Raw genomic sequence first — 22,830 nt, forward strand, 5'->3', positions numbered from 1 at the left:
AATGCTTTACTCAATCTTTGGCAACTCCTTCTGCATCAATCGAACTTGTGGCAGAGAATATGCAACAATTCCCTGTTTGAGCGCACTCATACTTCGAACATGTTCGATCAAACACATGCGAACCGTTTGTTCGCTGGTTCCATAGCTTTAGAGCGATTACTGCTGCTGACCACAAACTCGGCTTAGTGCAGCAAACAGTTTAAGCCGAAACATTGACGAGTTAACAACGATGAGCGGTTGAAATGGTGTTGGTTATTGTGGAAACTAAAAAGTGTTGTACACAACTAACAAAAACAACAATAATGGGCAGAAATGAAAGCAAATTCATTGTAAACTATAAGTGATGAATGCGCTTGCGCCAACGACAACGGGCAATAGTGGCTACTCAAATTGATTTTATGAATATTTCGAAAAATAAAATAAAATAAATAAGTCCTAAAACAAAAAAAAAGTGTGTGATATTATTAGTGTTGAATTTTGTGGCGCAATGATGCTTAGTTTCTACTATTGATTACCTTTAAGCCGAACCAAATTTCAAACCGCCTCAATGAGTTTTATATAATTGTGAAAATATTGAAATAAACGTATTACTTGTTTATTGTGTTGAAAGTGATAAGCAAAAATTTTACGATTGCACGACAAAGAAAAAAAATCAGCCAATACGAAAACGAAATCGATAAAAAATAAAAATAAAATAAAATAGAAAAGCGAAATAGTGTACGAAGTGTATTTGTATGCGGCGCCGCGCAGGCGCACGCCAAAGTGCAAAGTGTAATTGCCATACAATGAAAATAATCAATTAATTGCAACATTGTGCAAGGCGAAAAAATCAGTATGTAAATTGTCTTCGCCAATTAAAGAATATCAAAGTGCAAGAAACTAGTGCAAAGCAATAAAAATGCCACACCACAAATTGCAGCGCAAGCCGTCCAGCGAGACGCTCGCCAGCATGGCGTTGGACAGCACGCTGGACTCGCGCATGTCCAGCGCCGAAATACCGCAAATGGAGTTGCTCAAGGTGAACTATGTGCAACAGTGCAAGGAAGTGCGCATGCCGCGGCCCACCGCCGCAACAGCGCAACAAAAGTGCCACGCGCTTATGGCTGTAGGCGCCAAATATCCAGGCTACAAGGAGGCTATTGACAATAGTCACAGTCAGTTTGTTGGCGCCAAAGCTAACAAAAACCATCAAAGTAAATCAAATGTAGGCGCGCTCAATGCACCGCAACGCGCCGCACCGCTTAAGAGCAATATGTCGGCGCGCGCAAAGCAACCGCTGCCGCCGCCCACCATTGAGTCGTGGCAGTTTTTGCAACATCAACTACCGCAAGCAAAAACTCAACATCCGCAACAACAGCAACAACAAAAGCTGCCGTGCACTGCCACTCCCCCCAAATTGCAGACGCAGCTAGCGCCAACACATGCCACTACTAGCGCGAACAAAGCAGCGCACTCCGATGACGATCAAGATTATGTGGATGTACAGTCGTGTTGCAACTCCTCCTGCGAATCTGCCACGCTGTCTTCAGCTTCCTCAGATGAAGATTTAGATGATGGTGCCTCTACGGTATATCCTGATTGCGAGAAATCACATAGTTGGAATTATCGTGCGCGCATCTCTACTTGTGATATACGCCGCGATATTGCGCGCGCTGGTATTAAGTCGCGCGCCGACCGCATAGCGCGTATTGAAAAAACGGACGCCGAGCCTCAACAACAACAAAGCGCAACAGTTAGTGTAGTTGCTGGTGATAAGCATGCTACAGCGCAGATGGCTTCACAGCAATGTGGCAACAAGCAAATATCGATAACCGTTGCAACACCGGCCGCTTCACAGCAATGCGGCGGCAAGCCAATACCGGCAGCTGTAACGCAAATTAATCGGCTCTTCGAGCAAGCTAAACGACCGGAACAGCGGCGTTCAACAAAGCAACACCGCGCGCCAGCACCGCCGCAATCAAGTAATGCATTATCCGCGCAAACTACTACAGTAGCGCAACCTCTACGTGCTGCGCCAACGCCCATAAAGGAACCCAATATGCGCATGCGCGCGCGCGAGATATTGCCGCGCATTGACGAGCGTGTGAACCGTTTAAGCAACTCAAGCGCGCCTAGTGATTGCTATGATTGCATGCTGGAAAGTAATAACAAGGAAAGTGAGGAACCAAAAACCCGCGTTAACGCTGATGCAGTGCGCCCAACGCGATCGTCACCTGAACAACGACAGCAAGTGTCGCGCATACCAAAGCCCATAAGTGAAGTGCCACAACAACAGCAACAAACGCAACAGCAACAAATACAAAAACAACAAATGCAACAGCAACAAATACAAAAACAACAAAAACAACAACAACTACAACAGCGACACTCGAACAGCTCCGCGCAGCTCTACAATGAGGCAAATGAGCAACTGCAACGGCGCATACGCCAAATGTTCGATCATGAGCAGGAGCGCACACATCAGCTGCAGCGACAGGTTACCGACGAGTTTCGCATGCAATGCGCGGGTGAGAAAATCAAACTGCGCGCCACTAAATCGAACGCGCTCGAAGCGGCAGATAAACCTGAACGTTCTAATATGCATAAGTCTGATAGCTGTGATGAGCTCGATAAGATCGATAGGCATCTGTCCAAGCAGACGCGCCAGCATGTTGCGACAAATTTTCAAAAGATCAAAATGGAGCGCGTGCATATACGTAAGAAACGCCAGCCGCTGCTGATAATTAATCAGCTCAATGAGTCAAAAGCTGATAACAACGACAGAACACTGGAGGAAAGCGCGCACGAAGTGAATGAAACGAAATGCAACGCGTTACACATGCAAACGAAGGAGACAGCTGCGAAGCCTACGCACGACGCCAGCCGACGCACATGCGGCTACAAGAACTGCACCTTCACCAACTGCCCCATGTCGGCCGCGAGCAAGACAGCTGGCAGCAGCAGCAGCACGAGCACACCACAGCAATCCGATGAGGAGTTGAATACGCGCAAGCGCCTATCGCTCGAGAGCTGCTGCTCAGACTCTGGCGTCTCCTCATCCACCGATATTAAGGAGCGCAAAACGAAGGAGAACAACATGAAGAATATTGAGAAATGCGCGGATTGTGTGAAAATACTGCTACACCAAACGAGCGCCGACACAACCGTAATGCAACACAAGCTGAACCTAACCACCACTGCGCCAGTGCCAAAACTGAAGGAACTGGATGGCGACTTGCAGAAGGAGGGGCAAATTAAGATACGCGTCGGTAAAGCGCCCGGGGGCGATCCGAACGATTTGCAAAATTTCGCAAATAAAAATCTCACGAAGGCCACTACGGATGAGCTATTAACCGCGGCCGTGGCGAAAAACAACATGTGCAACAAAGTGGGCGCCGCTGATAAGTTGTCTAACCGGACTGTGGCCGCAAGCGCCAGCCATGCCGCCAACCACACCAAACAGTGCAACATCGAAAATGACCTCAAAATCAACGAACAGCGCATTTACAATAACACCAGTTGCTGCAGCAGCAGCAACAACAGCAATCACAGTTGCGGTGGCAACAAACCGAACGGTAGTGAACGCAAACCGTTATGTGCCACAACAATAAAAATCGATGATAATTGGTTGCACGAGCAACAAAATACCTGCGATTTGGACTCGTTGATGGTGCCACCATCGCCACCGCTGCGCGTCTCATCCAAAGCGGCAAGCGCGCGTCAACAGCATGCAAGTAATAACGGTAAACACAGCGCTATTGGTGATAACGATAAACATAGTGTAAAGATTTTCGTGCGCAGTTCCACAAACAGCGGTGGCGTAGGCGTCAATCCAGCGCGCGCCTCATCCATATCCATGTGCTCATACACTTCGCAGACCTCGGGCTGCTCGCTGAATTCAGAAGCCTCCGCGCTCACTAGCGCCAGCAAAGCGTCAACATCTGGCAGTTCCTACACAACGATTTCGAGTAGCGCTTCGAGTAGTGAAGGCAAATGTAATTGTCGGCGAGCGAACCGCAATGCCAACGCGGTCGCAAAAAATCAGTTAGACGAGCGAACAGATAAATCCGAGGATACCGACTACTATTGCAGTTTAGAGCACATGCGCAAAGCTGGCATTTTTTACAATCACATCTCTGGCGCTGCTAAAAGTAGCCGCGGCACACAGAGCGACACGCTGCGTGCATGCGCCTCCTCACCAACGCCCTCAATGGGCACCTTCAGTGAGGTTAGCTGCGTGGCATGCGGCGATGAGCGCGAGCAGCAAGCAAAAAGCCGTCAAAGCATTGGCAGCAACGGTCCTATTGACGGCGTCTTCTGGAATAACACATATTTTCAGCAAGACGCTGATGCAACTGTAGAGAGCGCTGTGAATATGGCGCATAAAAAGCGCACCTCAGCAGGTGGCGCGCCAGCAACAGTTGAGCACAGCGAACCGAGTAGCGATGACAACGAGCATTGTTGCTGCAGTCTAACTAGCTGTGATGATGACAATTGTTCTTACTATGAGTGCGGTGGCGGTGCGCAAACGGATGATGATCACTGCGTGTCGCGCATCGAAGTGCACGCCAGCGTACATACGCCGAGTGGCGATAGTGAAAGTAATAATGTTGAGTATAAAACGGCAGCTGGTAATAAAAGTAAAAGCGTTGTGGCTGCTAATGACATTTGTAATTGTGACGCGCGTCATTACTGTGCAGAAAATAGTAGTGCGAAAGATAAATATGCGCTCGAGGTGGAGCAGCAGCAGGCGCGGGAGCGTGAGCGTTATGCCGCGCGCCAACAGCAACAGCAGGAACAGCAGTGGCTGCGGCAGCGCATGCGCGAACGCGAACGCGAGCGACAAGTGCAATTCATACGAAACAGCAGCGCTGAGGAAATTCTCATACGCAATAAAAAGTTGTTAAGGAAGGTAAGTGTTTGGTCCTAATTTTTACACGCGCTTTCGATTAGTTTGGTCTAAGAATATATTTTGGAATGATGCATTATTTCATCAAAAGCCTATTACTAGTTTTATATAACGCGCTTATATGAAAACTGTTATAAAACCTAGGAAAAATACTATGCGCCTCCATTTAAACTTAAATCGCACTCAATTAAAGCTGAATTGAATCCAGGTAACTTCGGCATCAACACTTTGCCACAGGTTGCGAACAAGTTCTAGTTCTCCCATATCATACACCTTCTTTTGTATTTGTACCCACAGTTGGCACTCCGTTATTTCCATAAATTCTTTACTGCAATTAACACCAACAACTATTAACATATACACCTGCTACTTGCCGCAAAGCCAATAATTAGCCGTCATTTTAAGCCAACGGCTACTCAAAGCGCAGACTCGATAAACTATTTATCACCTTGAGATATGCAAATCAACCTGCACAATCGAGCCAGTTTTACTACTTTTACTAAATGCCAAACTTTTTTCGATTAATTGTACTTGGTTGCGTGTTTGTTGTACAACAAATTCATGAGCGAATGAGTTTGGGATGCCGCACCACGCGACTATTAGATAATATTTTTCAACAGGTCTGCATAACGTCATTGGAATGTCTTCAGATGTGCATGCTTACCTACGCACAGGGTGCGCCAATAAGTATTATAGCGTTTACAGGCAGTGAATTGCGTCATGAGCAAAGCACTTCAAGTGTTTAGAAAATATTTCGTCAAGTGTCGCTTATGAAATTAAGCGTTGATTAAGAGAACGGTCTATATCAATATGAAATTAGTTCAGGGCAACTTTGGGGATAGTTTGGGAATAGTTTTCGTATAACAGTGGAATTAGTAGAAGAGCCACCATACCTTCTAAACTTTTTTACTAATTGGTAGTTATTTTTTCGGTGTTTTCGACTGAAGTCTTTAGAAAGTAGAATTCTCCATTTGTATATAAGAAACCACTTAGAAAATTAATATATTATCTCTTTAGCAATCGAGAAAAGCAAATGTTTCGTAATCAGTAATGAAAGTAAAAAAAAATATTTAAGCATTCGCCAATTAATTGTAATAAAATATTCGACCAGTCTTGTTGAATAATCGTTGACCAATTGTTAATTTGACAATTTAAATCACTTAATTCAAGCAAGAATGAGAACTCTTCTTTTTCTAACATTGTCGTTGCTTTAAGAAACAAATTTCATATCAACATTCGTGTCTACCTTTCCAAACCTGGAAGATGCGCCACACTCTTTTTCACTTTTCGAACCAATAAATTGTTGAAAATAATTAAACTGGTATAATAAAATGTAGGTCGAATAGAAAGCGATTATACCACTTTAAAAATGTAAAAATAAGAGCTCTTCTATTCACTAACATTGTTGTTGCTTTAACGTGCAAATTTTGTATATAGATTAATTTGTAGCATTTTAAACCTTGAAAATTTGCTACTCTCTTCTTCACTTCTTGAACCACTTAATTATAGAAAACACATCAACTGGTTTAATAAAACAAACTGCGAATAGAAAGCGATTATACCACTTTAATGCTACAAAAACAAGAACTATTTTATTGAAAAACTTTTGTTTTGCTCTCACATATAATTTGTTTTCAAGAGAGCTGAAACTAAGCTTGCAAATCAGTTGCGAATCGATCAGCTATAACGAAAATAATAGAAATATTGCTCCCTCTCGTATATGATGGATGAAAAAATATAGTACATATATATATCTAAAATATTTATAGGTATATATATATAAGAAATTTTATAATATTTGTTGATTCTTAAGTTTTTTAGTGAAAGCACAAATGCTATACCCGTAACTGCTTTTCAGAGAGGACTAATTACTGGTAAACATACTAAATTTTGGAAGCCCAACCGTGTCCTTGATTCTGAAAATCTAAAATAGTGATTTTCGAAAAACAGAAAAACGATTATAGAATATCTGAAGTATTATTCTAGAAATTTTAAAATCGAATATGTGTACATATTGCTATTTATATTTATGTATATTTAATATCTGGAAGTAGAGTTACCACCCTTCGAGCCAATTTAAATTGGGGATATAACAAAAGGTGTGCCTTGTATAGATGCTTTTATTTAAAAATTATTTCAGAAGTTCGAATTTGTATATATTTTGGTATGGAGTTGCCACCTTAGCTGAACATTTTTTTATTTAATTTTTGCTAATTTTAAGGTATTATTATGAATACCTCTAGTACCATCAAAAAAGGTAATTTTTTCCACTTTTATTATGGTATAATAAAAACAGATCACATCCGATTTTTTGCATATATATTAAGAGGTATTATTCAACCAAAAATTAAAAATTATTTCATGTCAAAAAAAAAAAATGGTGGAAATATCAACGATCCCGTTGATTGACATTCTTTGCGGCCGTCAACTTCTTGTCTAGGCTTCATATTTGAAACGGAAGAATACATTTTTTTTAATCTTGAAGCTTCAAGTGCATAGTAGAGGGGTTTTGAGATTTTCGAAAAATTGGGGATGTAGGCCTGGATTTTTTAAAAAGTGCAATTTTTAACAGTGTTTTTCGACATAAAAATAACTAAATAACTGACAAAATACCATTTTTCTTGGAAAAGCGCTCTATCACGCACTTCGGTTAAATAATTCGCTCGCAATTTTGACGGCCAGATAAAAAAGTTTTTTCCGAGGAAACGAGCCTCAAAGTTTTGGTACATATACAGCCACTGCATGAAGTGCAGTAGTTCTGGGGTCTATTTCTTCGAAAATATTCAGAATAAACCAATGAAACTTCGGGACAATATTTTTGAATATTTTTTCAATTGATTAGAGCGAAAAACATGTTTTTAATTTTAGAGGTATCTCTCCCCCTAAAAGCAAACACAAAAATTCCTATTAAAAATAAAAAAAAAGGTATAATCTGTATAATCTTATTAACTTCAATTGTAATAATTTATCAAAAACATTGGTGATGTGTACCAAAAATAATATTTAGCCTTTTAAAACTTCAAGATAAAAGAAATAACTTTATCATTAATCTCTAAACTTAGTATTTTAATTAAACATAAATTTCACACATATTTTGGCCTACAGTCCCCATTATTACCAATTTTTTGCCGTTTGTTCTTAACTCATTCCTTCGCTGCTTCCGATAGAATATTCAGGCTACCTTGTAGATATAAATATTGAGTTTTAGAAAAGTATTCCTGAAGACTTCAATTTATACATAATGTCACCTAAAGTGCAAAATAACGTAACATAACTGTTTCATAAGTTTATGGGCGAAGGAAAACGTTATAATAGAAACCACTCATAATGAAACATAATTTGAGTTTTGGTTATAAAATGGTTATATATTTTTTATATATTGCTTATATACTGGTTAAAATTATATTGGTTATGTCCGACAGCGGAAGCTGAAAATTTTATGCTACATATGTACTATATACTATGTACATATATAATATAATGTAGTGAATCGTAAGCAATAAAAAATTCAATTTCGAGTTGTTTAGCATTTCAGGTGACGATATGTACTAAGAGATGTCACTTGCCATATAAATGATTATTATTTCTTATCGATTTAAATTTATAATATACAACAACTACCGGAACCAACTATTATACATAGCACTTATATAACAAGTGCTATCACATGTATTAAAATGTTTAATAAACTTCCAGGCACAAAATTTACGCTCTGTGACTTAAATAATTGAGCCAAAATTAAATGAAGCAAAACAGCTATAAAATTTTATGCAACATGGCATAACAACAACAATATATAGTGAGCAGAGTATTTACTATTTTGAACAGTTGAGAAAATAATCACAAAAAATGTGCAAAATTACATAAGATGAAAAGCATCTAAATTCGTATGCAACAGATAAGCATCACTTTCCAAACAAATAGTGGAAAGTTGAACTTATAAAATATTAAACAACAACAAAATAAAGAAGTAAAAGTACGTAAGCTCAATTACTGCAATAAAACAAATGAAGTACAGCAGGCGCGTAAGCAGTTTTCGGATGTGCTTCAGTAAGAAAAAAAATTGAACCGGAAATCAGCAAAATTCAAATTTTGTATGCGTCGAATTAAAACTGCCGAATTTAAAGTATAACGAAAGCGAATGTGAAGAGCGTGCAAAATTACCAATGCTTAAGCAAATAAATAAAAAATAAAAAAACGAATATATTTATATAAACACATAACGCATAAGAAACACGACGCCGCTAAAAATATAAAAAGTTTTGCCAAAATTAAAAAAAGACTCTGGCTCGCATTACGCTACCTTCCACTTTTCGGGAAGTCTGCAAAAATGCTAATCGCGTGCTAATAAAATATTGCCCCTACATACTAGTCGGTTATGTGTTTTATAGCCATTTGCGTATTTTTATGCTTAACTAGTTTACAACTATGTTGCTTTCACGAATCACAAGCGCATCAACGCCGCGCTGTCTGACGGCCTGACAAATAAGTCAGTTGGATTAAGTGGCAGTGTTGTTGCTAAGCATGAAAAATAGGATGACGCGCATGGCTTATGAAATCTGTGAAATCTCTAAGGAAAGGCTAAAGAGGCGGATGGTAGCATTTTTTTCTATTTTTTTCCTATACATGTAAGTTTGATTTGATGTTATTAAAGCGAGGTAAAAAATATCAATATACAAAAAGTTAATTAATATTAATTTAAATAATCATAAATCAAAACTGTTGAACCCTTGGCTCAGCTAGAGCGATTAAACACATACTGCTAGACATGTTGTGAGGTAGTAGGGAGGAGAGCGGCTCGAAGTGTTAATGAATAAGTTTCTTCGCCAAAAAATGTCTATAATATATAGTTTAATATACTTGTATATATAGTTTATAAAAAAATATGTGTGGACTTAATTGTTGGATTTCTACCATAACCAATTACTTATATTTATAAAAAAAATTCATATTTTTCTTCAAGTTCGTAAAAATATATTTACATACATATATACAATACATTCCCACTATACGAAAATTTAGAATTTTATCCAAGCTTAAAGCTCTGCAGAAGCTATGACCAATTCTTAAAGAACATAAGGTAAATGCTGAGGGACCAATAGGAAAACGAGCTAAGTGCTAATGCAATGTAACCCACCTTTAACTGCCTTAAAGAACTTCTAAATATCTAATAAGAAGAGTTATAAAGACTAGTTTTCTAGTTTGACGACCAAAAAACTAATGCATATAATTGTTATTAGAATTGTAATGTCTTTTGAGTGGGTTAAAAACATTAATATTTAAAAAAAATTTAATTTTTTCTTTAAACTTTTTTTTTTTAATTTTTTTTTAATATTAATTTTCATTAAAAAAATTTTCTTTTAATATTAATTTCAATTTATATTTTTTTAATTATTAATTTTTAAACTTTTTGTTTGTAAATATTCATTTTAATTATTATTTTTGTTTTAATAAAAATAAACAAAAACATTTTTTTTAAATATTCATTTTAATTTTTATTTTTATTTTTAATTTTTTAATAATGTTATTTTTTAAACTTTTTTTAATTTTTATTTCTTAAATTTTTTAATTTTTATTAAATTTTTTTTTAAATATTCATTTTTTAATTTTTATTTCTTTTATATTTTTTTTATTATTTTTTTTTTTTTTATATAATTTTTTTTAATTTTTATTTTCTTTTTTTAAAAATTTTTTTTAATTTAATTTATTTTTAATCATATTAGCTTTTCTAAAAATATTTTTTTTAAATATTATTTTTTTTTTGTTTTTAATTTTTTTTTAAACTTTTTAATATTAATTTCAATTTTTATTTATTTTTATTTTTTAAATTTTTTTTTAATATTCATTGTTATTTTTATTTCTTAATTTTTATTTCTTAAAAAAAAAAAATTGATATTCATTTTTTAATTTTTATTTATTAAACATTTTTTAAAACTATTCATTTTAATTTTAAGTTTTCAATTTTCACTTTTTAATATTCATGTTTTTCTTGTTATCAGAAAAATTCTATTCACCAAGTATTTTTTTTTTAACCAAGGTCCCTTTCTATAATTTTTCTAATACACACAATAATTATTTTGAAGAAAAATCTAAATCCCGCGTTTTTGACGTTAAAACAAGATTTCTGACGACGCCAAAAACAGTGCTTCACTGCTAGAGTGAATTTAGCCTTCTCCATAAACGATACCTAAAAGCAACTGTTCACTAGAAGATGTTATCGGTACAATGACCTACGATCGATATACATTAAAAATTGACAAAATGTTGGCGTTTTGAAAGAAGTTTAATTTTAGCCAAAGTTTGGTGGCTTTTGGACCTGCTGAAACTCGATTTTTGCTAAGATCATAGAAAAATTCTTGCAGTATATTTAAGTAGCGGTTGTGCACTCATCGATCGATTTAACGATAAGGGTTTATGAAAGCCACCACATTTCTAAATTACTTCCAAGTTTAGGTAATTTAATTATCATGTGGAATGGAGCTTATAGTTTTTATATTAACGCTGAAATGTAGGCAACAGTTCCCATAGACATTTTCAGCTATATATGTAGTCTACAAAAATCTAACTCAAGAAACTTCGATTATTTCTGAAAGTTTCTAAATTTCAAAAACACAAACGAGAATTAAAGTGGTTCGAGCTGATAATGAGCTCAGAATTTTCATATGAGGATCGAAATGGAGGAATCGATTGCTATTCAACACTTGTGGGTTCTTAAGGCTCATGCTGAAGTACCTGTTTTAGGTTCTTGAATGGATTGCTGCAGGTTTTTCTATTACATACCACATAAATTAATTATTTGTTTGGGATCGATTGCTTATGGAAAAGACTAGATATATCTAACTATCAGAAAATTAAGTTATTGGAGTTGATATTGAGCCTCTAATTCTAATCTCGCCAAAATGTAGGCAATCTTTGCTATCTCATTTGTGCTACCTTAAAACTATATGAATATTATTCGTGATATTTCCATAATGATATTTATTATTTCATAATCCCAACTCATTGGTGTTTCTTGACCCTTCAATCGCTTAATTTTCCACTATATATTTTTTTCTTTTATTTTTTGTTTGTTTGTTATTATTTCATTTGTACCATCTATTACAGCACTATTTTCACATACTTACATACTACTTTTGTCAAATAATAGTAAGATTTTGTTCATAGTGTATCAACCACCAAAACTGTAACGACATGTGGTAAAATTGTCATTCAAATATTACAAAAAATCGTTTTTTATTTTTTATTTTTCTAAAGCCATATGCACATCGAACCATGAAAAAAACTGACCGCATTAAAAACCGTTTGTTGCATATGCCGATTACACATTACCAATATGCAATATCAGGCGACGTTGATACCAAATACACACGCTCCGTACACCCATACAAGCACACACATTTCATAAATATTTACATAAATAGCGGTTCAACGACAGAAAGCCCACTTTGTGCTTGGCCCATTGAGTCAGCAAATTAGTTTCTTTTTATGCGTTTTCGGTGCGGTTTTTCAGGCAACACATATACACATGTTTATGTATGTATGTACATATCTATGTACGTGTTTAAAAATGTTTGTATATATTTATGTAGGCATTTATTTGTATATGATCGAACGGTCAACAAAACTAAATCAGCACACACTTTTATTGGCGTCGTTCGAATTCCAACGCATTCGCTTGTTTGTGTGCGTGTATAATATTTTTTTTGTGCTTTTTTCGCTGTTGCAATTCGTCGCTAGCTAGAAAATATGAATTATAAAGCAAAAAATAAACCAAAAGCAACACAAAAGTGATCAATTGTTGTCGCCGTGGACAATAGTTTATCATAAGGTTGATTGCTCAAATTATATATTATTATATACATATACATATATGTGTATTTACACATACTTAAGTATATACACCTTTGCAGTTACTTTGTTGTTTATTTGTAATTTCGCTATTTAATGTATCGATTATTTTCGGTTTTTTTGGTTAAAAGCATTTACTAATTGACAGTGTTAAACATGTTTGTGATGCTTTCAAAACAAAAATAATATAGTTATGATATAATTATAAATATAAACCGTTTTTTTTCTGCCGATGTGATAACAGTTTTTGATCAAACTAGAAAAAACGTTAACTTCGGATGCTTCAATACCCTTCACAGGCGCACTTTTTAAAGCATAAAAGGGTATAAAAAGATTTTTATCTGGGATTTGATCAGTCAGTTTGTATGGCAGTTATATGCTATAGTTGCACGATCTGAAAAATTGATTGTAGCCTTGCTTTGTTGAATAATCTGTGCCAAATTTCGTGAAGATATCTTGTCAAATAAAACAGTTTTTCATACAACTACTAGATTTTAATCGGTCAGTTTGTATGGCAGCTATATGCTAAAGTGATCCGATCTAAACAATTTATTCGCAGATTGTGACAATATTTTGTGCCAAGTTTCGTGCAGATATCTCGTCAAATAAAACAGTTTCCCATACAACTACTTGATTTTAATGGGTCAGTTTGTATGGCAGCTATATGCTATAGTGATCCGATCTTAACTTTATGTTTGGAGATTATTGCGTTGCTTTGTAGAATAATTCATGCCAAATTTCTTGTTGATATCTCGCCAAATGAAAAAGTTTTCCCTACAAGCACTTGATTTTGTTCCTTTAGTTTGTATGGCAGCTATACGCAAACGTAGTGCGATCTGAACAATTCCTTCAGAGATTGTAGCACTGCTTTCCACAATAGTCTGTGCCAAATTTCATGAAGATATTTTGTAAACTAAAAAAGTTTTCCATACAAGAACTTGATTTTAACCCTTCAGTTTGTACGGCAGCTATATGCTATAGTGATCCGATATCGACGATTTCAACAAATAAGCAGTTTATTGATGAGAAAAGAATGTATGCAAAATTTCAGGTCTCAAACTCAAAAACTGAGCTACTAGTTCTTGTATATTGAGATGTACAAAAAGGCGGACTTTGCTCAATTGACTTAGCTCTAAGCCAATCATCTATACATATACTATATACAGTCTCCGACGTTTTCTTATAGATGCTATAAACTTGTTAGAAAATTTATAGCTACCTGTTCAGGGTAAAAATATACCTCTATACTGCTGGACTGTGACAAATCGGCAAGCAACACAGTGTGTTTCGAAAAACTAAAAAACTATAAATCAAATATTGCCAACAAGTGACAAAGCAGAAAGTTATTATAATATTACTACAATTATGATTGCACAGTAGTATACTTTATATATATATTTACATACCTTATCTACATGTATACATTTACACATATATATGTACATATTTATACCCGAGTACTTGACACCGCCATGCTGTGCTCGCACTGTTGGGCCCTGCCCTCACAATTATGGGCCGCGTGACACTAGCATAATTTATTATTAGCCAAAACCATAAAGATATATTTACACACATATATATGTATGTATATAGATCGCACGCGCACTGTGCGCCTGCGCAATTACTGTCGCATCGCAAACGAAAATGAAATCACACAAAAATGCAAGTGAAATATTTATTTATTTTTGTTTGCATTTAAACCCGCTGACCAAAAGAGATTTGACTGACTTCAAGTACGCCTTTTCACCTGTCTGTCGTTGTGTGCGGCTGCTCCACTGACCATTGCGCGCCAGTGTGAAGGCGCGCGTGACCAGGCGCGGGTGACATTGCCAACTTTCATTATTTTTTTGTTATTGTTTTCAGTTATTATTTTTATAGTGGCGTAAGGCAAAAATTATTATTATTGTTGTATTTTTAAAAATTTATTTTATTTTTGTCATTCGCCGCCTTTAAATGTCAAAGTAATGGAAATTAATTACTTACTCTACAGTGAACCCTGGGGTGCATTGTGTCCCTAGCCATGGTGACGTACTTGACTCTTCAATTGTATGGTTAAGAAAATGAAATTAAAAAGCGCTAAGTCACTGAGCATCTCGCTGTTCAACAGCTGGTCAGCACAGCACCACATGGCGAATGTTGTTTTTGTTTTTGTTTTGTTTTTTTTTTTTTTTGCCTGAGGGCAATTGTTGAATATGAATGATATTTCGTAATAATAATTTACAACTTTTATGAGATTTTGCTTTTAAAAAGTATAAATGTAGTTTGGATGATTTACAAATCGTGTGAACAGATTTTCGGAAACACAAAATGTTAATTAATACTGTAAACACTGTAAACCTGAACGGTAAAAGTGACAAGAGAACGAGTAATTTGGGCAGTTTCTTGTTGAGAAAAGAAGGTATGCAAAATTTCAGATCGATATCTCAAAAACTGTGAGCGTATAAAAAGTCGTCTGAAATTTCAAGTTAATCAAATTCGCCGTTTCGCAGAAATTTTACTCACCGTCACTGAAAACATCGTTTTCTAAGACAAAAAAAAAATGTATTGAAAGTGAGAGTTTATAATATTTCACACTCATATCGCTATAAAATATCTTTTCTACGCCAAGCGTAACATATTCTCAAACTTCATTGTCATCTTTGAAGTCAGCGTTGGGTTTTTAATACTCCGACTTTCTAATTATTTATGTTTTTTTTTCATTTCTAGTATAGTAAGCATCTTAATTCTAAGTTGTTAATTCAATTGTCACACTAATTGCTGAAAGAAAACATATATGCACACATACTTACATGCATTTACAACTTCTTTCTACATTTTTCTTTCTACATACTTATGTATTTATATGTCTAAAGCCATAAACCAATTATGTTACACTCTGGTGGGCATTCAGCTTACGCTGCTAGATCTTGGCGAGGCAATAAACACTTCTTCACTTTATCTTCTTTTAATTGTACGCCCATCTACTTGAAGATTTTCACTAACGCATCGGCTGTCAACGAAAACATTCGCAACAACTAAATTAGCTCAGAAGTACACAAGTACATATACTATTTAGGTATATAATGTATTTGGTACTTGCATATGTATAGTATGTAGGCATGTGCTTTCAAACTACTGACTTACATTTGTTATTCGGTAGTAAGCAAAATAAAAATAAAAAGATCTAAGCTTCATACATACATATACATATGTACATATGTTTGTATATTGAGAATGAGTATATGGTAACTATAAGTATGCGGCATTTGTGCTTTCTATTGTTTACTATTTACTACTTTTCGGCAAATTAAAAACAAACTTACTTTCTGATAAAGACTTTAGCAAAGGATAGGCCAAAAAAGATTCGTTTTTATCAAAGGAATTTGATTTTAAAAAGGAATTATACTATTTATAATTATTAAAATATTTAAAAATTTATATTTATATATATATATTTACACCAAATCGCTATCTTTTGTACGCACCTTAAATACCTGCTACTTAATCCATTAGAGTGATAATAAATATAAGAAGCATACTAGACTTGTAGTATTTTAAATTATTATTTTTTTGTTTTGTTTCACCTTCTAAGTATGATATAATCGTTCTCCAATTGCAACTTTTTGTGCGCTTTTGCCATAATAATCGTCCATCTGTGCTCGCTATTCGTCGAATTTTTGAAAATTTCGAGCGCCAATTTTCTTTACATAATTTTCAAGTGCCAGTAAGACAAAGAATATCTAGAAGTAATAAAAATATTGCTGCCGTTCAGGCAAGTGTTGCGGAAGACCGCAATTTTTCAACTCCAAAATCGTTCTCAAGGATTGGGACTGTCTCAAAACACAATCTGGCTGATTTTGAGAAAGGAATGGGCTTACATCCATATAAAATTGTTCTTATTCAAGAACTGAAGCCATTGGATCACCGCCAACGGCCGTGAATTTTCTGATTTTGCCTTGGAACAACTTGAAAACGATAACGATTTTTTTAAGAAAATCATATTCTCCAATTAGGCTCAAATTTATTTGAATTGTGCGGTTAATAAACGAAACGGAAACGGAAACGAAACGAATTATAGTGCGAGGAAAATCGACAAATTATTCATGAACAACCATGATATTCACTTAACCTAACAGTTTGATCTGATTTTTGGTGTGGTGGAATCATCGGTCCGTACTTCTTCAGAAATAATGGTGGTGACATAATGCAGTTACTGTCAATGGAAAGCGGTATAGATCGATGATAACCAACTCTTTATGGCCGCAATTGGAAGAAGTTGATCTTGACAACATCTGGTTCCAACAAGGTGAGCCTACGTGCCACACAGCATGTGCAAAAAAACGAATTATTGCGTGAAAAGTTTGTAGATTCGATTTTTCAAAAAATTGTGACATTGAACAGGCGCCAAGAAGTTGTGATTTAAAACCATTAGACTACGTCTTTTGGAGTTATTTGAAGTCATTATTATTTAGCAATAAACGAGAACCTCTTCAAGCTTTAGAAGTAAATGTTGAACGTTGTATTCATGACATCTAACTTGAATAAGTAGGAAAAAGCACTCGAAAATTGTGTTCATGGAATTCGTTCCTGCAAAAGAAGTTGTAGAGGCCATTTGAATGATGTTACATTTAGAACTTTTCATTCGGCTACTCCAACATACCTGGAGGTAGCTACCAGTGGAATATGTGCAAAAATATCATATATATGTAGTGTAAAATTTTCAGCTTCCGCTGTCAAACATAACCAATATATAACCATTTTATAACCAATATATAACCAATTTGTAACCAATATATAACCAACATATAAACATTTTATAACCAAAATTCAATTTTTTTTTCAATGTGACTGGTTTCTAACATCTAACCAATATATAACCAACATATAACCATTTTATAACCAATATATAACCAATGTATAACCATTTTATAACAAAACTCAATTTTTTTTTCAATGTGACTGGTTTATATTATAACATTTTCTTCGCCTGTAAACTTAGGAAAAATGATGTTACGTTATTTAAATAGACCAGTCCGTGTCAAATTTGATCAGCTGGTATATGCAAAACTTACTTTTTCTGTAATAGCCGGCTTATTGATATATGTATAAGAGCAATACAGTTAGAATTTTGTTTTTTTGTGAATTTGTGTTTTCATTCATTTTGCTTTTCGTTCCAAATTTATTTCAGACTGTTACATATTTTTTTCATTCTTAATTTTTTATTTCATTGTAAGCCCCGCTCAGCACAACGTGCGAGTAAGCAACTAGTTTAATGATTTGACGTTGCTTTTGTTTTCATTTCCTAGTTGCTGTTGCTGTTTTTGCGATTTTGTTGGTCTCATTTTAAAACCGTACAAAACTAAAAATAACAACAACAACGTCAGTTACATACAATTCAAAATCACAGCTGAGGAAATTATTTGCATACATATTTACATGCAAAGAAACACACATACAAACATTTATGTAAATATAGTTGGGTATAAATATATGTATGTATAGGTATGAAGTTTGTATATGCATGTATATAAATATGTATAATTCATATAATCTCACTGCTTTCATGCAGACCACATTGCTGTTAGCCATAGCCATGAGCAGCAGTGAGGTGTCAGTAGTCATCAACGCCATCGGCAACGAAGTTAATGACGCCGCTGTTAGCAGCTGTGATTTCACACTAAACATACAGACAGACGAAAACATTTCTAGTATTGCCCACGGTGGTACGAGTGGTATAAAAAAAGGTGCGCGGCGTTTGAATGGCTGACTTACTCACCTACTGATTTGCTTATGCTCACTACTATGTGGTATTCGCGACAACAACAAAAACAACAACAACCACAACAAAACAAAAAAAAATACAAAAACAAGCAAACAAAAACGTACATTACAAAAACAAAACAACAAACAAAACATACATTACAAAAACAAAACAACAAAAAACATAAATTACAAAAACAAAACTGTGCGCTTCTTAAGCAACAACAAGCTAAAAGCATAACTCACTTTGCTAATATTTCTAAGAAATACAATTTTCAGTGCATGTTTGTGTGTGTGTTTGTGCATAACAAAGGTGAGGCAGAGTTGCTTTTGTGCGCTTGTATGCTTGTATGCGTATAGGCCGGCAAATCGCTTGTTTCGACTTTTCTACACGGCGGTCATTAAGCGAAAGTGGTGCCATCGCAACATTGCTGTTAGCCATGAGTAAATTGTTGTTGTTGTAGATAAGTAAATATGTGCGTAAAAGCAAAACGGCTAACAGACAACAAAATACAACAAGAAATACAAAAAAATATATATGTCGCTTTGATAAAACAGCTGCGGCAATACGCAATAGTGAAATATGAGTCCAGCAAAAACAACAACAACACACAAAAAAACACTAAAGATAGATATAAACATAAAAATAACAATAATAATAATAATAGTACGAGTATATTCAGCATAACAAAGAAAAACAAAACACAAAAAATAACCGTTTTTCACATAAAAATTTAAATATAATTTCTTGATCATTATAAAGAATATGTTGATATGTATATTACTAGTGTGTGTGTTTGTAAATATCTAGACTTAGATTTTACCATTGAAGATCACTGTACATTGAAGCGACGAAGTAGAAGTGTCGAAAACGCGATTCTTATTGAATGAAAGAAAAAACTTAAGCGGCCCTCAACCAGCGCTATCGGTTGCTAAGCGTTGTTTTTGTTGTTTGAGAGCTTAGTAATAGCAAAACGCGCAGTCGGTCAGCCATAAACTCAACAGTTCACCGGCTAGTCATTCCACAACTGTATCGAAGCAGTCTGCTGCTTCTTTACAAATCTTCAGAGCGAAGAATCCAAGAATCTATGTCAACCGTTGTTTCTTTTTGTGTTTCAGATTTCTGTGGGATTTTCTCTAACTTTTTTCTGCTCGTAAAACAGTATTCATGCGCTCTTAGAAAGCAAAGAAACGAAACTTTTGGATTTTCAATATGTTTTATATTTTGAATAATTACTTTAGAAAGACTTGCTGCGTGCTAAAATCAGCGCTGATCTTTATTAAATTGCGATTCAAAAGCGGAAACTTTCATTTGCTATAAGCAGATATTTTAATATATTGTTCTCGAAAATTTAATAAGGATAGGTGAAACAATACATGAACATTTTAGTGCTGCTTCGGTAAAAAAAATTAAACTTTGTAAAAAAGGTTTGAAAATTTTTAATCTCTTTAATCCACAATATTTATTTAACTTCATAAAAAATATATAATTTACTAATTTTTGTACATAACTGCCTTTTTTTTATATTTTCAGGCTGATTTAATACATGAATTTCGACCGCGATCGATGGATGGTGTCATTGACTCATCTTCGGGCTCATTAAATGGTGATACCACCGGTTCAAGTCCAGATAGTGCAAGTCATTTACAAAATCAGCAGGTAAGTGCCAAAAAATATAAAATTAATTAATTTGTTTCACAGATTTTGAGAGCTTGTCTGCCTTATCTACAAAACTGTATCTGAACTACTAGTATAATATAACATATATATTGAGGTTTTTCACTGCGACCTATGGTCTATTGTACCCCCTCTTATATTCCATATAGTCACAAAGGTCCAGCACTCTGAAAAAGTTTCTGGTTTCTTGTCGTAAAACCACCAGTTTGCGCAAGGGATTATGGCCATGTTGGACAAGTTTTTTAAAGCCCGCAGTGCCCAGTATAGAGCGCGACAAGGAGATGAAAGTTGCCTGCTGTCAGTGCCGTTCTCTCCCCACTCTTTCCTCCATCATCTTGGAAGCCGCCCCAGAGCGGGATAGTTCGTTGGCCAGCGCATTGCCGGCTACCCCTTTACGCCAGATCAGGTCTACACTGATAGGCGATACAGCATTCCTTTATACTCCTCCACTAATAACGATTTGACTTCATAAGCTGAGATCGCTGTTGGTGCCGCTAGAATATCACTGAGTATAGCGAGACGCTGGTTGCGATAGTTGCGTTTAAGATTGTTTCTGCACACTGCCTTATGGCAAGAGCTTCTGCTTGAAATATGCTCGGAAAAGATACCATTGGTATGGATAGTTTGGTATACGGTCCCTTAATGCCTACTCCAATGCTTGCGGTGTTTTAGAGCCGACAGGATAGTGCTGCTCCTCAGTAGTAGGTCGAGCATGGAATCACTCCACTCCACCTTACTGGCGAGTGTAGCTTTAAACTACTTTCTGAAGCTTACCCTCTTTGTAAGGCCGTCTCTTGGAAGACGGTCCAGTGGTGTATCTTCCCCTTAGACCTTCATTTGTTGAAACGACATTATTTTCCCTTTGCCAAACCCTCTGCTGCTTATTTAACCACTAGATGTAGCGATATGAGTGGAGTTCATGGCTTCAAACGCCGCGGTTCGTTAAGTGCGCCTTGTCTCTGAAGCGCAGACGCAGGCGTGTCTTTGCGGATTCGATGTTGAAGGCCTACGAAAGACTGCCTCAACCTTTGATTGGCCAAGCAACCGCTCCATAACTGGCAATAGGCCTTACGATTACAGCATACTGCCACCTGATGATACCTGACTTGCAGCCCCAGGATCTACCAGCTAGGCGTCTACATATTACGAGTGCCTTGGTGGCTCTTGACTGTGTAACTTCCACATGCCTATTAGACCGTAAAGTTGAGTCTAATATGAGGAATTTAACTTCTTTAAACACCTCCAAATCCGTTGCACCAAGTGTTAGTGGCCTCAAGGGGCGGGAAGAGATCTTCGCTTTGTGAAAGGGACGAGGGTTGTTTTTGAGCAACTCAAGGAGCTCATCGGCAAGCATGTTCCATAGTTGAGGGGATAGAACTCCATCCTGAAGGATTTTTTTGCTTAGAAAATATTATGTGCTTAAGGCATAACCTCTAAAACCAGAAAGATTTCGCCCAGAGGAATATCTTCTATGAGCCACCTTTAACCCAAACGCTTTAAGAAAGCCAAACAATGCATCTCTTTCCAGATATATTGTTTCGATAACATTACTGCTTCTTCTTGCAATTGCACGGTAATCAAGAACTCAGGTGTGTCGGACAATAGCATTTCGTAGAACTGATTGTCATATTGTGTATGTGAGACCTTATTCAATATTGGCAAATATATGATTCTAAATATTGCCTTAGTTTGACTTTGGGGAAAACAATTACTTGTCTAAGCCTTTTCAGATTGTATACTTCCAGAAAGGGCTTCTCTGACTGAAATTTAGACATTTGTAGCCAGATTAAGTTAACGCAAGGAATCTCACATCTTAAATATTATTATTTTATACATCAATATCAACCCTATTGCAATATATATTCTGATTCTTCTTTCGAACTTCAAAAACTATCTGCAACAGTTTTTGTGAAGCTCTTGGCGATCCATACCTGTCCAATTAAAGCGTCAAGTGTAAATTACTGCCAAAAACAGTTTTCTAGCTAACAAAAATTTAGATTAGTATCCATCATCGTCCAAGAACAAGCACTAGTTTTGTATAGAATAATCACATGATGTTATAGTCCTCACAGCTTAAATTGAATCGGCCCAACAATATTTTACTCTTTACTAAATCATTGGTATTCTTTTTCCAGGACGCCGAAGCGCGACGCGTACATCGAGGTCATGTACTCACCGAACTACTGGAAACAGAACGGATTTATGTAAATGAAATGGCCTCTATTCTAAAGGTATGCGCTTAGATTGTACTTAGGAATATAACAATAATTTAGAGTGGTATTATAATTACTGCTTTATTTCGTAAATAAAAACTGATTAAAGCAGTATAATGGTAACAATAGATGGTGTGGTAATTGAATAACTAGATTGATGCTGGAAAATATTTAGTTGCATTTGAATTTATTTTTATATTCTTTAAGAAAACAGTTACTGTATATACACAGAGCAGCTCTTTACGTTTAATTGATTATGCAGTTAAGCTATATTTATAAACCATTCTGGATGCCACTCCCAGCTGTTGCTGAAACCAGTTTCTTTTCGGGTCCTTCACATATCCAATTACATGAAAGTTTGGTTTATCTGGGCGCTCGTTCGTAATTTTTTCCTGGGTTCAATCGTCTTAAAAATAATTTCGAGATCGAAAGCTTACTTCTTTGTTTTCATCATGATCCCAAAT

The 22,830-nt window shown here is 35.7% G+C and overlaps 1 protein-coding gene across 5 annotated transcripts in view; it reads left to right on the forward strand.

The window, feature by feature from the left end:
* Positions 1-257: 257 nt before the first annotated feature.
* The window catches only part of LOC126756272 (uncharacterized), a 40,983-nt gene continuing 18,410 nt past the window's right edge, over positions 258-22,830 (forward strand). For 2 of the 5 annotated variants that reach the window (XR_007666568.1, XR_007666569.1), the window contains exons 1-3: positions 259-4,891; positions 20,010-20,135; positions 22,289-22,384. Coding sequence is in view for 3 of the 5 variants with exons in the window: in XM_050469216.1 (XP_050325173.1) it covers positions 899-4,891; positions 20,010-20,135; positions 22,289-22,384 (4,215 nt within the window). In the remaining 2 variants the exon portion in view is untranslated. Of the gene's footprint in view, positions 4,892-20,009; positions 20,136-22,288; positions 22,385-22,830 lie in introns of all 5 variants that reach the window. The other 3 variants (XM_050469216.1, XM_050469215.1, XM_050469213.1) reach the window with 3 other exon arrangements.

Source organism: Bactrocera neohumeralis, chromosome 4 (assembly GCF_024586455.1).
Source record: "Bactrocera neohumeralis isolate Rockhampton chromosome 4, APGP_CSIRO_Bneo_wtdbg2-racon-allhic-juicebox.fasta_v2, whole genome shotgun sequence".
In the NCBI taxonomy this organism is placed as follows: domain Eukaryota; kingdom Metazoa; phylum Arthropoda; class Insecta; order Diptera; family Tephritidae; genus Bactrocera; species Bactrocera neohumeralis.